Genomic DNA, 17,500 nt, shown 5'->3' on the forward strand with positions numbered 1-17,500 from the left:
AGGCATTTGTCTGCAATTTTGTCAAAAATGACCTGTCGGTGAGTCAAAATCGGGGCTAAAATCATGCAGTCTGAGCTCGCCATAACACACACTGGATGCTCACATTCGCATGAAATGAAATTATGAAACATGAAATTATTCAGATGCTGCTTTTTGGCGGGGCAGAAATATGAACAGTGGCCTGAGTTTTACTATAGCCGGGCACCTATGTTTACATTTCTAAAATGCATGGCACTGTGTGGTGCAGTGCATCCAGTGTGCGACCCCCCTCTACGATGGTCTTGCTGCAGACAGTTACAACCCTTTTGCGTTAAAACTCATACTACTAGCGATAGAAGATTTATGTTATTTGGCAAACTGATCACGTTCTGTACTGTACAGGAGACACAGAGGAGATTGATTGGTCTTAGGACGCCAAACACCATGTGCAGTTAAAAAATAATAATAATAAAAATTCCCCCGAAACTGCAAGACCATGGAAGGTGATGGCGAGGGACCACTGTATTTGACATTTTTGCATTTATGAGGGAAAAGCTTGGTTATGGATGTGACCGCTCTCCGTTACGGATGTGACAGATGTGAAATTGACACTTGTGTGACTTCTGGTAAATCAAATATAATTGCTTGAAAACATTGACAGACATTTGAGTATTTTTACTGTACTGTAAAATACAAGACTACACAAAAAACCTACAAAGGCTTTCGCTATTTTGATAAACGTCATTTTTTTTTTTTGATGGTAAGTTTGACATTTGCATGGAATTGCACATGAGCGTTATTGATCGGTGGTTGCGATTTCATAATTCAACCTAATTGAGTTCTTAGGCCAGAAACCTACTCCACACGAGTATGGAAAGATGTGTGTGCTTTCCAAGCTTTTCGCTAATGTGCAATTAACGTTCGTTTATGTTACAAAAAACTTCAGTTCTCAAGGGATGATCGAATGTCTGCATCATTCTCAGGTCTTGGCTAATTTTCCATGGAGTTCCCTTTGGAGTTTCTTGCAGTTTTTCAGTAGAAAGTCACATTTTGCTCACTGACAAAATATATTTTGGAGGCACATTTTTTGCTAACAGTTGTGAACAGGGGTGTAATATTACACGATGTTTTGGTGCACTCTTAAAAAATGCCGGGTTGTCATTCAATGTTTGATCAAATATATGTTTAAATTATTTTTCAATTAAACTTTTTTAACCCAATAGTTGGGTTTGTCCATATTTGACCTAATGCTAGGTACCAACAACCTAACATTTTATACTTTGGTGTTCACATATCTTTAGATCAATAGTTTTTTTATATATATATATATATATATATATATATATATATATATATATATATATATATATATATATATATATATATATTAGCAGGGAGAGACAACTAAACATAAAATGACTACTTTTCATTTTTAAACAGTGGCTTACTGATTGTATTGTGGCTCTGTCTTTTAGTGAATTCATTTATATTTACAAATTTCACATTAGGGATGTGCTCAATCCAGTCTCTTCAGTATTGAAAATGTACGAGACTTTAATCTTATTGCATAAGTGAGTTTCTCTGTTGCAAAAATATCATGTAATTTATTTATCCAGTGTTCAAGATAAGCCCTAACTACTGTAGTTGTAGCCATTTAATTGCTTTCTTACATGCAATAAGGATTCTAAACAGATACTTGTTTGGAAAATAGCTGGAAAGAGACCCTTGGGAAATTTGTGATTTTTATAGGACTTCTAGACATTTGTTAACATCTAAATTAAATGATAAAATTAAGTTTCGATAAAATTAGGGCTGCACTATACTGTGGAAATATGCAATATTAGTGCTGAGTATTGACAGTGACATTTCTTATGATAGAAGTTTATTTTTATTTATTTATATTTATCTATTTATTTTATTTTTTTTGCTTATTTTTATTTATTTTTAAATATTTTATTTATTTAGTTTTATTACTTTTTTATTAGTTTATTTATTTGTTTATTTATTTATTTTCATTTACTTATTTTTATTCACTTATTTATATTTATCTAATTTAATTTTTTATTTATTTATTATATTTTTAATTTATATTTGTTTATTTGTTTATTTTTAATTATTTATATTTGTTTATTTATTTTCTTATTTTTATTTATTTATTTATCTATTTATTTTAATTGTTTATTTAATTTATTTACTTATTTTTATTTATTTGTTTATTTTTATTTTTAATTTGTTTACTTATTGTTACTACTTGTTTTACTTACTTATATTTATCTATTTTTTATTTATTTATTTATTTTATTACTTTTATTTATTTATATTTATTTATTTATTTACTTTTATTTAATATTTATATTTTATTTTTATTTACTAATTTATATTTATTATTTTTTATTTATATTTGTCTAATATTTTTATTTACTTATAGTTATCTATTTTTATTTAATTGTATTTATATTTATTTATCTTTTTTGTTTACTTTATTTATTTTTATTTACTTATTTATTTTTTTATGTACTTTTTTATATTTATTTATCTATTTGTTTAATTTTTTAATTATTTACATATTTTTATTGGTTTATTTTTATTTTCTTTATTTTATTTACGTATTTATTATTATTTACTTATGTTTAAACAACCTATGCATGCAACACACAAATGCCTGACACATAACATTAATTTAACTCATTGTACTTCCCTACAATATGGAAATTGCAAATGCTAGTATGGCAATAATGATTATTTTTCAATATAATGTGCAGCCCTAGTTTCAACTGCACTTTGAAATAATTTAAACATTGGCTTTCATAGCTAGTTTGCATGACCGGTTTATTTAAAGAACAGTAAAGGGCAGTTTCTATTTCTCATTATAGCAATTCTTGTAGCAACATGTAGTGGAATTGTGTTAGTCTGACATCTATGCGTTCAGCTTAGATATCTTTGCATTCATGTACTGTAAACATGAAGTGTGTGTTTTGACCTTGCTAATGTTTGCTTTAAGTATCAGCTTTGTCTCGTGCTTTTACTGGAATTCCTCAGAAGTAAAATTAGACACAAATGAAACAAATGTTTGAAATACAGTAAGAATGAGGACCTTATTGAGGCTAAAAGCACATTCAATTTGACATGAATAAAAACAATGCTGAAGGCTTTTGGCTTTCAGTAGGTTGCAGGCTCAGCGTGAGAACGTTTCAAGTCGGTTCTGTATTGCCACTGAACATTTTATGTTAATTGATTCTGACTGCTCATTTTTATTATGTATTGCAATCTCAGACATTTGCTTTTGCTTTGTATTCTACATTTCTTTTACAAGTTTCTCTGATTTGAGACTGATTTATTCATTAATCCAGCTCATTAACATGGTTAAAATGAAGCAGCAAGTTTTGCATTTTGCAGTTGAAGAGAATTGTTGTGACTGGCTGACTGCAATCAACATGGTACGGATAGAAACATCCACCATGGTTAGGTAGTAGCCAGAGCACAGTGTACACTCACCGGCCACTTTATTAGGTATACTTGTCCAATTGCTCGTTAACGTAAATTTCTAATCAGCCAATCACATGGCATAAACTCAATGCCTTTAGGTATGTAGACATGATCAAGAAGATCTGCTGCAGTTCAAACCGAGCATCAGAATGGGGAAGAAAGGGGATTTATGTGACTTTGAACGTAGCATGGTTGTTGGTGCCAGACAGGCTGGTCTGAGTATTTCAGAAACTGCTGGGATTTTGGACAATAGAATATTGGAAAAATGTTGCCTGGTCTGATGAGTCTCGATTTCTGCTGTGACATTTGGATTGGATCAGAATTTGGTATCAGCAACTTGAAAGCATGGATCCATCCTGCCTTGTATCAATGGTTCAGGCTGGTGATGGTGGTGTAATGGTGTGAGGGGAAATTTTCTTGGCACACTTTGGTCATCATAAAGTCCTAAAGCGTGAATCTTGAACATGACAATGAGTTCCCTGTACTCAAATAGCCTCCACAGTCACCAGAGTTCAATCCAATAGAGCACCTATGGGATGTGGTGGAATGGGAGATTTGCATCATGGATGTGCAGCCGACAAATTTGCAGCAACTGTGTGATGCTTTCATGTCAATATGGACCAAAATCTCTGAGAAATATTTCCAGTAGCTTGCTGGATCTATGCCACGGAGGATTAAGGCAGTTCTGAAGGCAAAAGGGGTCCAACCCGGCCGGTACTAGTAAAGTGTTCTTAATAAAGTGGCCGGTGAGTGTATGTTAAAGCCCAATACAGGAGTGCATTAAAGCAATGCAGTTAAAAACAAGCATATGCTCTTCTTAACCATAAGCCCAAGTTATAACAATGGACAGGCAAAAGATTCGAACACAAAATGAATCATTCATTCGACTCTGAAAGCGTGCTCAAAACTATTGAATCTTGAAGGAAACAGTCGACTTTGATTTAAACCTCAGCTGGATGCTTTCATTCACTTAGAGTTGTAAAACACAATGCATGCAAGGTCATTTTCAAAAACTCATAATAGGGGCTCTTTAAGCCTTTAAATGATACTTTAAGCTGAATACTAGTATCTTGCAAAATAATTAAAGTATTATGTTCATTGATCACGGCAAAGACAAATGGTTATTAAAATGACTTAAAAAGTTACAAACTCTGTTGGACATCACTTAAAAACATAGTCATTAAAACTGTTTTAATGGTGTCATGTTCAATACTTTATTTTCCCTGTTATACTTAGTTATTTCTCCTAATCTAATGCTGTGCAATATATGAAAAATATGAGATGTTTTTTTTTTTTTGTTGTCTTTTTTTGCAAAGTGCAGCTAAAGGTTATGATTGATGCCTAGTGGTTGAAATGGGTATTGCAGTCCAAGTTCAAAATAATGTAAAGTTTGTTGTTATTACCCTGCCCTTCCTCTGACAACTCTGGTTGCCAGATTGACAACACCTACAGGAGTGAGCATGCCTGACAATTTTGGAAACAAAAGGCGAAATTAAAATTGTACATGCTTTAACACATATTATGTAAATTACATACAAAGTCAATGCAAACACATGCATTGAGGTGAATTATCGCAGCGTGCCACGAATGACGCAGAACGTGCAATGCGTTTACATTGGTAATATTTATATTTTTTGCTATTTAAAAACCACCTCATGTGGATTTTTATGACTCTGAAAAACTATTTAAAGGTTAATATTATCAGCCCCCTTAAGCTATATATATATATATATATATATTTATTTATTTATTTATTTATTTATTTATTTATGATTATTTTTATTATTATTATTATTATTATTGTTTATTTTTATTATTTATTTTTATTATTTATTTTTATTATTATATATTTTTTTATTTTCAAAAACCCATAATAGGGGCTCTTTAAGCCTTTTAAATGACGCTTTAAGCTGAATACTAGTATCTTGCAAAATAACTAAAGTATTGTGTACAGTGATCATGGCAAAGACAAAAAATAGATATTAAAATGTCTTTAATTATGTTGAAAATTCTCTGTTGGACATCACTTAAAAATAGGTATTAAAACTGTTCAAAATGTGTTGGGGAAAAAATTCTCTGTTAAACATCCCCTGGGAAATATTACATAAAAAGAATTACAATTTCACAGAAAGGCTAATAATTTAGTCTTCAAATCTACAGTATATCATGTACCAGAAAATGTATGCCTTTTGAATTTATGGTCTAACTTCTGGCCAGATTAAAAAAAAAAAAAAAACTTATTGTTGAGTTCTGGACTTTATATGAGTCTTTTCCATTTTCATCTGTGTCTAATTACATTTTTATGGCGTCTACTCACACTGTGGTCTCTCCATGACTATAAAATAAATGTGGATAGGCAGAACATTTGGCTTATGCAGTTAGTTTGGAATTTGTTCAATGTGTTCAATATTGAGATCTCTTGACTTGTGATTGAGACTTTGTAGTTCTGGCAAGTCTGAGCAGAGTTTGAAACTTTAAAGGTGAAACGTGAGATTAGTCGAGCCTCATTTCCACATCTGAGAAGCAGAAAACCTTTGTGTTTCCAAAGGCTCCAAATTTGATCTACAGTGTAATTGCTGTCCGGGTTTGGTCTTGCCTCTCTAAAATTGCAAAATGAGCATGTCCATATTTTAAATTAAACAGGTGCAATTTTATATGATAACTATATTTTGCATGCATTGAACAGCATTCGATTAGGAGAAATGCCTAAGATGAGTTTTTTTTGTCCAACACATGGACATGACCTTAATCATTTTTGGTCATGCAATATACATCGCCTATAGAAAAAAAAAAAAACAGTCAGTATGATTGAAAAAAGCAGTATAGAATTTACTATAAATTCATTTATTCATTCATTTTCTTGTAGGCTTAGTCCGTTTATTAATCTGGGGTCGCCACAGCAGAATGAACCACCAACCTATACAGCACGTTTTTATGCAGCGATGCCCTTCCAGCCACAACCTATCTCTGGGAAACATCCACACACACTCATTCACACACACACTCATACACTACGGAAAATTTAGCCTACCCAATTCACCTGAACTGCATGTGGGGGAAACCGGAGCACCCGGAGGAAACCCACGCGAGCGCAGGGAGAACATGCAAACTCCACACAGAAACAGTGAACTTCTTGCTGTGAGGCAACAGCACTACCTACTGCACCACTGCTTCGCCCTTACTATAAATTACTATAGTATATTTTCATGTTGGTGTCTAACGACTGAAAATGAATCTGGTAGCAGATATTATGGCTGCAACTGACGGATATTTTAATAATCGATTAATCTGTCAATTATTTTTTTGATTAATCGACGAATCGTATAAAAAAAAGAAAAAAAAAAACAAGAAAAATATTCATGTCCAACCCTTCATTTTAAAAAGCTCATCCCTGAGCTGTTATAAAAATAATAATAAAATTATAAACCAAGTTTTCGTCCTGTTTTCAATTCAAAATATCTAAACATTTTTAAATAAAGATACATACTAGATACCTGTAACCAAATATGCACGTAAAAAAGGGTTGATGGGAATACCAGGATGCGCATAAATTTAGAAAATGCACAGAAAAAATGTGTGCGCGCAACTGAGTAGGATAAACCTTTTATTCGATGAGAAAATATGCGCATATACTACAATGGAAACACTTTTTGGAAACAAATTTTATTATGTGCATTAAAGGTCATGTGATTTTGTTACAAGAGATCATGTGATGATGAAAAATGTGTGAATGAACAAACCAGCAGGCTGAGCACACTGTAAAACGTTTGACACGTTATTATATTATTAATGACCTCCAGAACTGTCAGGAGCGTCTGTGCTCTGCATCTCACACCTTCAAATGCCACCATGCATTCACTGCGCGGCGAAGTCGTCTTCTGAGGTGCAAGTCATTTATTAAATAAGGAAAAGACTCTCGTTGCTTCTCCTACCGCAGCAAATTCCATTTTTACTGTTGATATTTGGCACCAGTTAATCAGGAAGTGACGATTTTGTTTTCTTTGACTCGTTGGATGGAAACGCTGCATTATGCGCACATCTTTTATGCAACATTCCAGGTTTGCACATAAAATTAATTAGCATTTTTGGATGGAAACATAGCTAGTGATTTGCATAGTATTGATTGATTTGGATACAGGTTTTCAGCTTTCTTCATAATATCATCTTTTGTGTTCAACAGAATAAAGAAACTCATGAAAGTTTAAAACCACTTGTGTGGGCAAATTAAAGTGATTGGAGCACTATCCCTTTTAATTTAAAGTCTTACAAAATTACTTCATTCACTCTCCTTTGGCTTAGTACCTTATTTATCTGGGGTCGCCACAGTGGAATGAACTGCCAACTCACACTCTCATATTCACACGCACTAGAGCCAGTTGAGTTTATTCAGTTAACCTATAGCGCATGTGTTTGGACTGTGGGGGAAACCGGGGAGCACCCGGAGGAAACCCACGCCAACATGAGGAAAACATGCAAACTCCAGACAGAAATGCCAACTGACCCAGCCGGGACTCGAACCAGCGACCTTCTTGCTGTGAGGCAACAGTGCTAACCACTTGGTCACAGTGCCGCTTCTTTATTTTATTTAATAAAATAATAAATAATTTTTAAAAAGCATTTTTGACAAAGTCCATCCAGAACTTTTAGTTTCTGCCCAGAATTTTCATTTCAGTGCTTCCATAGTAAATTCCCTTTTTCTTTTGGCCGCTATTAGTATAACCAATCAGCTAATTGTGTACAGTTGAAGTTAGGAATCTTTCAATGTTTCCTATAATATTTTTTTTTTTTTTTGAAGAACATCTTATGTGATTTAAGTTGGCTAGAATAAAAGCAGTTTAACAAAAGTTTTCTAAACCATTTTAAGGTCAATATTATTAGCCCCCTTTAGCAATATTGGTTTCGATTGTCTACACAACAAACCATCATTATACAATGAATTGCCTGGTTACTCTTACTTACCTAATTACCCTAGTTAAGTCTTTAGATGTCATTTTAACCTTCTATGGCTAAGTGGCCTCATACGTGGACCTCACATTTTAGCTCTTAAGTGGCTATTTACAATAATAAATGTTTTATATTTTGTTACAGACATACAGTGTCATCCTGCAACTGTTTTGCAGCATATGAAATGTCCCAAACACTATTTTTAACTGTCCAAAATGGGGGGGAAATGTTGTTTTTACTCTATAATAGTCTGTTTTATGTAAATTTGGACCACAAGTCCACATATATAGACATCATCTTTCTCTAAGTACATCATATCAAAAGATGATACTTAGGTTTTATTTTAATTGGGTTCCAATAAGCCAAAATGGCAAAGAGAAATAAATAATGCTTGTAAAAAAACACCTTAGGCCTTAATATAATATTAATATTAACATAATATTTGACTAGATATTCTTTAAGATACTAGTATTCAGTTTAACCTCTTTACGCTGAATATCTTAAAGAATATCTAGTTTCAAGAGTTCACACTTAGCTGATGATTTATAAAAGCTTGTTTGGCATGCTGTCCCGGGAGAGAGCCCCGAGCTCAAGGACTCCTCGGGTCCGGGGCTTCCTCCCGTTTGGCAGAGCGAGAAGGGAGCCTGAGCTCGGTGGATCTCAGAACTCCCCCGCTGCGGTAGCTAAGGGAACACGAGGGTTAGATAAATGCTTGATTGTTATGCATGTTGAATGTCTTTGGATGGTGGGAGGAAACTGGAAAACCTACGCGGACACGGGGAGAACATACAAACTCCTCACAGAAACACCCACCGGTCCTGTGGGACCAGGGCCGGCAGTGTTCTTGCTGTGGGGCTCGCAGGGCTAACCACTGGGCCGCCGTGTCGCCCAGTCAGAGGTAAAGGAGGAGAAAAGGGGAGGAGGGGGGTTTCTTCCAGACGAAGATAAAGTGAACTAAAAACTGTGGTTATTTATAGTAGCTTAGGGCTCTTATGATTTGAAGATACTGATTAGCAAATGCGAGACCGGCCGTGATAAATCATAAGCACGTGATCCTCTCAAAATTAATTTATGAATAAACCTCACAAAATATTATGTACTATAATCATGGCAAAGATAAAAAAATCAGTTATTGGAAATGAGTTATTAAAACTTATGTCTAGAAACGTTTTGAAAAAAATCTTCTTTCCGTTAAACAGAAATTGAGGAAAAAATAAGGAGGGGTGTGTGTGGGGGGGTAATTTAGAATTTAGGAGAGCTAATGATGCTGACTTAACGTGTGTTGATAGCTGCTAGTTTGTAAAGCTTTGTTCACCTGAGCGGTCTGGCCTTCAACACCAGCATGCTGACAGCTATGATTTATGAGCAGTGACTGAGCGCCGGTGGCTGTAGAGGCATGTAATATAAACACAGCGGCGACTGGAGGATGACATATTAAATCCTTTCTGTCATGTCTACATCTACCTAATCCACACCAACTCTGATGTAGGCATGAGCTGATGTTCAATATATCGTGATCATGAACATGCACAATATTGAGATCATGGCCATTTCAAAATACAGTGAAATAAATATTTATCGTTGAAACGTTTAGTGCTTTTTAGGAATATTCATGCTGTTGTATGTTCAGTGGCGTTCAGAACATTTCAAATGCTTGAAGACTTTATATGCCGTTTGCTTTCAAATAATGACATTTTCACATGTTAATCTGGCCCGTGACCATAACTTTTTGTAAAGTAAGGCTGCATTTGCTAACATCAGTTAATTTACAGCGGAAAAAATAAGTATTAATCATGTCATGTTTTTTTCCTGGGCATAATATTTCTAATGGAATTGAAGCAGATTTTGGAAAAAAACCAAAACAATACAAACATAAAAATAAAACCAAACCAATAAAATACATAACACCATAAAATTACACCAGGAGAAAGTGCTGAACTACTGAAACATATTTAATACTGTATATAAAGGGCTTTTTTGCTGATGGCAACTTACAGACGCCTCTCATATGGAGAATGAAGTCACATGCATTGCTCAGGTGTGAGTTTTTCCACAGACTTTACAGTGTCAAAATCTTGATGGTTCTGTGGGTCTTGTCTATTAAAGCTGAGCTTTATTTTGTATGCTCTATTGGATTCAGGTCAGGTGATTGGCTGGGCCATTCTACAGCTTGTTTTTTTTTTTTCTCTGAAAGCATTTGAGAGTTTCCTCGGCTGTGTTTTACATCATTGTCTTGCTGAAATGTCCACCCTGGTTTCATCCTCTTGCTAATGTAGATGTTGGACTGAAGCAGCTGTTATTAAATTACACTGAAGAAGAGCAGAGGGTTGCTGAAAAACTACTAATAGATTTCAGCTGCTGTCTGGGCTTTCACTGCTTTTCTGCTCCTTCCTTTCTTCATGTGTTAAATACTTTTTCCCTGCGTTATTTCATTCTATTATGTGTAACTTCATTTGTAAACTAATTAGATTTGCTTTTAGCTTTAGCTTTGCATATATGGATTGCTTTGGTTGTTTACTGAGAAGAATGGTGACGTGTTCAGTGCTTATTTCTCCCACTTTAACTTAATTCAGACCACAAAGAAATCATTAATTTTAGCTGATGCCAAAAAATAAAAAATAAATAAAAAATAAAAAGTTCTAATGGAGTTAATATCTTACGAAGTTCAGTTGTATTTCTTACTAACTTTTCATATAACAGTATTATGGTTATCACTGTTGATTTTAATGCATTGACTAACATTTATCAGTGTAAAGTGTTGCCTAATGTACTTTATCATCCTTTTGGAATTTTATTTAATATATATATATATATATTTTTTTTTTTCTGAACGTGTACAAGCAATACACATTTGTTTTGTGGTTATTATACCTGTTAAAGTAATATTTTATGCAGCTTAGGCTAATATCTTGATAATACTGTTTACTATGGATGCTAGATTAAGGGAAACATCATAATAACAATTATTTTGGTTGTAAAAAGGCTAATATATCAGTTATCAGCCTCTAAATCTTAAGAGTTATCAGTTATACAGTATCGATATTGATCCCTTTATCAGAGGAATGAATGTGAACTGCTTGAAAGAGGGCGTGTTATGATGCAATAATAGTTTTATCTTAATTAATGTTTTTTTCATAAATGTTGAAGGCCAAAATTGAAATTGAGTTGTGATTTAATTGCACAGCCCTGGCTTATACTGTGATAAAAGCTAAACAAGTAAACACAATAAGCCTAGTCTGATGTTGAGGAATTCTTACATTCGGAGATGAGTGAGCCTATGTCCTCGGTGGCTCTGGCTGTGCGGCGCAGCATTGTTTTGGATGAGGAGGATGATGATGATGATGATCGGGATTGGAGAATTGTGGCTGGAGGGTCTGCTGAGATCTGGAAGGGTTTTGGGTTTGAGGGCCCGACTGGTTGCGTGGTTCTCATAAGCAGGAGGAAAAACGAGGCACCAAACAGGATGAAGGCGAGGGTGACCTCTTTCCATACCCTCATCTTAGAGCAGCGTGGAGCATTGAAACTCTGAAAAAACAGATGTTAGACATACACGTTAGACACAAGCTGTAGATGTTTAGTTAAAGGGATAGATTAGTCACCTATGTTTTTTTTTTTGTTGAACACAAAAGATGATATTTTGAAGAAAGCTGAAAACCTGTAATCGTTGACTTTCATTGTAGGAAGAACAAATATCATAGAAGTCAATGGTTACAGGTTTAAACATTTTTTTTTTCAAAATATCTTCTTCTTTCAAGAGTTCACACTTAGCTCATGATTTATACATACGTAGCTTGTTTGGCATGCTGTCAAAATCTAATTTACTTTCATTCTCTCAATCGCAGTGAAATAGGGGCTTCTGTTGTGACTGTCCAGCTAGGTTCACGCAGTGAATTGTGCACAGCTTCTGCACTATTATGTAGTTGGAGCGTTGTAAATACTCGCTCTTGCCTCCCTAGCCAAAGTAAGCTACAGCGACATAGTGCATATGAGATAAATGACGTCAGTACATAATAACCGGTTATGATTATTACTGAACCGATACTGAATTGTCCGCATCTGCATCATAGTGCACCGAAGAAACAATTCATTTTGACACCCCTAGAATAAACATTACAAATTTAGATTTCAAGTGGACTTCAGTTGTAATAACAGGTACAACAAAACATTTAAAGTTGTTTTTAGATTTAATTTGAACAATATAGATAAAAAATATATATATATATAATATTTGTTGTGATCTTATATTGATTATTTAATAGCGTCAACCAGAATTTGATGTTATTAATTGTTCTTATTTCTCTCTCCCTCTTTGTTGTGCTTGAATTAGTTGCATCACTGTCAGTCATGTGACACAAAACCCAACTACACTTGCCAGTGAACTCAGCACAGCAAATCTGAAGTACTATTTTTATGCTTTCCTTCTTTTCAGAGCTTGGCAGTATAAATCATACAGTTCCTTCACAATGTTTCCATTCTGCAGTTCAGAAAAATAGTCACAATGCTCAATTTAAGTGACGATGCATGTACTTTCGAGGACTGTCTTTTGTATGTTGTGCATACTTGGCACACAGCGTTTTTAATAACCTTTAAGTCTACTATAAAGACTCACTGTCTGTGTTGAATGCTCCGAGATCATCTTGTTTGTACAGTATGAATGAGTTTGACTCTTTCAGGTCATGATCTTTTATCCGTATTGTCTGGTTTCCCCATCTTTACGAAGGCGTGTCCTTCAGAACATCTGCCAGGGTGGAGACCCCACAATCTTTGAACACAACAAGCCCAAACAATCAGACTCCCTTTTCCTGAGGGCGAAATCTCTGTTTGATGAGTTGAGATCCATTCAATGCTAGGGAATTAAAGACAGTAAACAAACCTCATCAGGTCGAGTTGGAATCCTTGTTATGTTGTTGTTGCATTTATTTATTTATTTTTTTGCTTCTGATGAAATGTGAATTACTAACATTATTATTTCTGCTACAATATTTAACATTTCTTTTCTTTTTAAAAATGACCTTTCATGCAAATAATTTGATTACTGATGTCCATGTGTTTGCGTTGCCGGTGTGAAAATCAGCCCGTGCACGTACTGAAACTTCCCTTTTCATTTTGGTGGTGGTCGCAAATAAGAAAAAAAATTATAAAATAAATAAAATATGAATGATTAAATAAATAATTAAATAAATAAATAAAACTTACAAGAGTAAGGGGAGGGGATGTTGGGGGATTCTTGCTTGGAGGAGTACATTATTCTCAATATGGATTAAAGGGTCCCATGTTTTGTAAAATATCCTCGTTGTTCTTCTGAGAAGATTTTTTTTTTCTGTTTTCAAAAAAAGCATTACATCACCAAGCTGTCATTTCCCAACTTCAGCATTTAGTATTTATTTTTAGCTCAACTTTGAGCTGCTCTAGCCAATACAGAGTACCCCCGGGGTCTCAAAAGCTTTGAAAAAGTCTTAAATCTTAAATTTGATTATCTCAAATTAAGGCTTTAATAGCCTTGAATTTGGTATACAAAGTCTTGGATATCGTTACAAAGGTCTTATTTTATTTAGTTATTTTTGCCTGGATTAAAGTTCATACCATAACAAAATTAACTGTTACTAATGTAGGCTAATTAAAAAATTCATGCAGCGTAACGTGCATCTCGCACTCCACGTCATAGCAGAAAGTTCGTCGCTGTAGCTTAGGCTACTATGGCGAGGGAGACGAGCGCAAGTATTTACAACGCTTCTACTTAACGCAGGAACTGTGCTCAATTTCGCTACATGTGTTTTCTGGACAGTCTTTCACTGACATTTACAGCAGAAGCTTCTATTTCACTGCGATTGAGAGAATAAAAGTAAACTATGTATCTTTCTCTCTCACTGTGGCCCTTTTGACCTGCTGTCTTGATTGTTACAGCGATATTTCTGGATAGAGGTCTGCATTCTCGCAGCTTTACCGCGGGAACCGACCAGATTTCTTGCGGCGCGGGAATACATTTCAGAGTGAGCGAGCAAGCAAGCGCGCGCATGTGTGTTTGTGTTTATATGTTTAAATGAGAGAGCGTAATGCTGTGTGGTGCTTTGTGTCTGCTGTGTGTGTGTGTGTGTGTGTGTGTGTTTTTACAGACAGCGGTACCCCCCCCCCCCAAATATAAAACTGTGCATGCACCGAGATATTGAATTGAACCAAATTAATGGCATGATAATCGTAACCGAACTGTGAGACCAGAGTAGGTTCACGTCTCTAATTTCTACATTAGCAGCATTTCCACCACAGCCAAGGAACGTCCTATCTTACTGTGGCTCAACACCAACTCTACCACATGTCTTTGAGCTGTGGAGGAAACCCACACGAATGCAGGGAGAACATGCAAACTCCACACAGAAACGTCAACTGACCCAGCCGAGGCTCGAACTAGCAACCTTCTTGCTGTGAGGCGACAGCACTACCTACTGCACCACTGCGTTGCCCATTTTATTTTTTTTATTGTATTATTATTATTAAAATCTATCATTTTTGATATATTTTTAAGATCTAATGTGCTGCATACAGTTGGCCAATCACAACTGACTAAGTCATCACCTGACCAATCACAGCAGATTAGCATCATACAAAGCAGGGATTTGGAAAAAGGTTTGGTTGAGTGACTTGTTTGGGAGTCCTTGAGAAAATCAGATCAAAACAAGGCCATATTACAAGAAAATGAAAGCATTTTTGACCTTGTAAAGTTAAACCCAAAATTATTTATACCACTGGTGGATTCTGACTTGTTCAAAGGTAAATAAAAGCTGAGAAATATATATATATTTTTCCACAGTGATGCGTCTTGTACAGCTTATGATAGAAGCCTGTGTCATTTCTGGTTAAATAAAAGTTACTAAAAGTCAGATTTACCCAGGGTGTGAATAATAATTTGGGCTATACAAGGACTGCCAAAACCCAAATATGAAATTTTCATAATCCATAATAGAAGCACTGTAATAACTCCAGCCAGCGTGTGTTGTGGTTTTGTGGAAAAGTTGTAGTGCTTTCTTTCTTTTCTTCCATGCCGGTCTGCTGGTAGAAAGTTTCCATCCAGATCTTTGTGTTGTCTTTTGTTTATTCAGATACACACGGGTCGATGGAGCATATATATTTAAGCCTGCATGTGTGCACATATTTTCTTTCACGCTCTCAAAAGGCCGCATTCTTGTCCTGCTGAGGAATCCCTCTCAAACACTGTTGTTTTTGCAGTTGAACATTCTGATTGAAAAGTCGTATTGTTTTTTCTCTCTGTGCTATCAGTATAGTTGCTCTTGGGAAAACTCTTCTCCAGGGGGGTATTCCAGAAAGCAGGTTATGTGACATACCCGGGTAAGTTTGAGAGTAAGTAAGTGGATAACCTCAGCTTTCGGTTCCAAAAACGGAGGTAACTTTGTGGGTATGTATGTAACCATAGCAACTCACTCTCTGAAGATAACCTGCTCGGTAGCAGGTTATGTTCCAGTGTAAGTTTGTGTCAGAAGGTAAGCGAGCATGGCGTGCCCTTTTGATGAGGATCCTGTGGACGTAGAAGCTCAAATTATACGAGGTTTTTTTCGCCGGGAGAGAGTTATAAGACCACGTATTGATGTGTTTTCATACCCTAATGATTATTTGAAGGAGCGTTATCGTTTTTCAAAAGAGTCGTTAGTTTATTTAACACGTCTTTTAAAACCGCATATTGCGAACGTCACAAACCGTGGTTCTGCTCTTAGCACAGAAAGCATTCTGTCCATAGCACTAAGGTTTTTTGCGTCTGGCCATTTTTTGTATAATGTAGGTGATGCAGAGCATGTGGGAAAGGCAACTGTTTGTAGAGCCGTTCGTACGGTATGTCTGGCCCTTAAACACCTCTTACCCACATTTGTACAGTTCCCTGGCCACAAACCTCTGCGTGTTATTAAGAACGAATTCCACAGAGTGGCAGGTTTGTTCTTTGAAGGAAAATCTATTACGCATATTTAACATGCAGTCTTATTAGTTATATCTATACATGTTTTCTTTATGCACACTTAATACTTCCATAATTTTGTTTCAGGGTTACCAAATGTAATTGGGTGTGTTGATGGCACCCACATTCCTATTAAAGCCCCTTCAATAAATGAGGGGGACTATGTTAATAGGAAATCTACTCATAGTATCAATGTGCAGGTAACAATTTCCGTGTGTCCTTAATTTTTTTTGCCTTGTTAAAACCATTAAATTGTAATATTGCTTTTTTCCCACCAACTAGGTAATATGTGAAGCAACCCAAATAATTACAAACGTCGAGGCAAAATGGCCAGGATCTGTGCATGATGCCAGAATTTTCCGCGAGTCATCATTATGCCAGGCATTTCAGCAGGGTATATTTTGCTTGATATAATGAATTATTTTGTTTTATTTATTTATTTATTTTTTACTATATTTGTATTACACACTTTAATCATTACAGGACAGTACAATGGTTACTTGCTGGGGGACAGAGGATACCCTTGTCTGCCCTATTTAATGACACCCTACCCTGAACCTGAGCCTGGACCACAGACACGGTTAAACCTGGCTCACAGCCGAACAAGAGCTAAGGTGGAGATGACCATAGGGATTCTCAAATCTCGGTTTCAGTGTCTGCGTGGGCTCCGGGTCAGTCCAGAGAGGGCATGTGACATCATAGTGGCTTGTGTTGTGCTTCACAACATTGCCACTATAAGAGGAGAGAGCCTCCCTCCTTGTATTGAGGGAGATGGCCCAGAGGAACACCTAGACATTTTAGAGGCCAACAGAGACGGAAGACTTTTGAGAGACAGGATCTGTCAAAATTTTTTTTATTAATTTTTTTTGCACTGGTTTGCCAGACAGTTCATTTCTTTAATTCCTGAAAAACAATAAATGTACAATTCAGTAAGATTTTTTTTTATATATATTACTTTATACACACACAAACTTAACATGCAACAGATTAATATTCACAGTTCTCACCTTAAGGCGATGCTCCAGTAATTGAATTTCAAGTGCTGCTTTTTTTATAAGTAGCCTTTTCTCTTCCATTTGAAGCTGTATAAGGTCCATCTCCATGTCACTTTTACTTATTTGTTTCTGAAGA

General features: G+C 35.3%; 1 protein-coding gene and 1 long non-coding RNA gene across 3 annotated transcripts in view; both read right to left on the bottom strand.

Moving 5' to 3' along the window:
• Positions 1-17,500, bottom strand: part of LOC147846549 (uncharacterized) — a 1,651,758-nt gene that overhangs the window by 893,737 nt on the left and 740,521 nt on the right. The gene's annotated exons all lie outside the window — the stretch shown is intronic.
• The window catches only part of LOC103910147 (uncharacterized), a 60,765-nt gene that overhangs the window by 8,924 nt on the left and 34,341 nt on the right, over positions 1-17,500 (bottom strand). The window contains exon 3 of one of the 2 annotated variants that reach the window (XM_087241601.1): positions 11,667-11,934. In XM_087241601.1, coding sequence (XP_087097727.1) covers positions 11,667-11,907 — 241 coding nt within the window. In that variant the 5' untranslated portion in view covers positions 11,908-11,934. Of the gene's footprint in view, positions 1-11,666; positions 11,935-17,206 lie in introns of those variants that run through there. The other variant, XM_087241602.1, reaches the window with a different exon arrangement.

This window comes from Danio rerio, chromosome 2 (assembly GCF_052040795.2).
Source record: "Danio rerio strain M-AB ecotype USA chromosome 2, GRCz13ab, whole genome shotgun sequence".
NCBI lineage: Eukaryota > Metazoa > Chordata > Actinopteri > Cypriniformes > Danionidae > Danio > Danio rerio.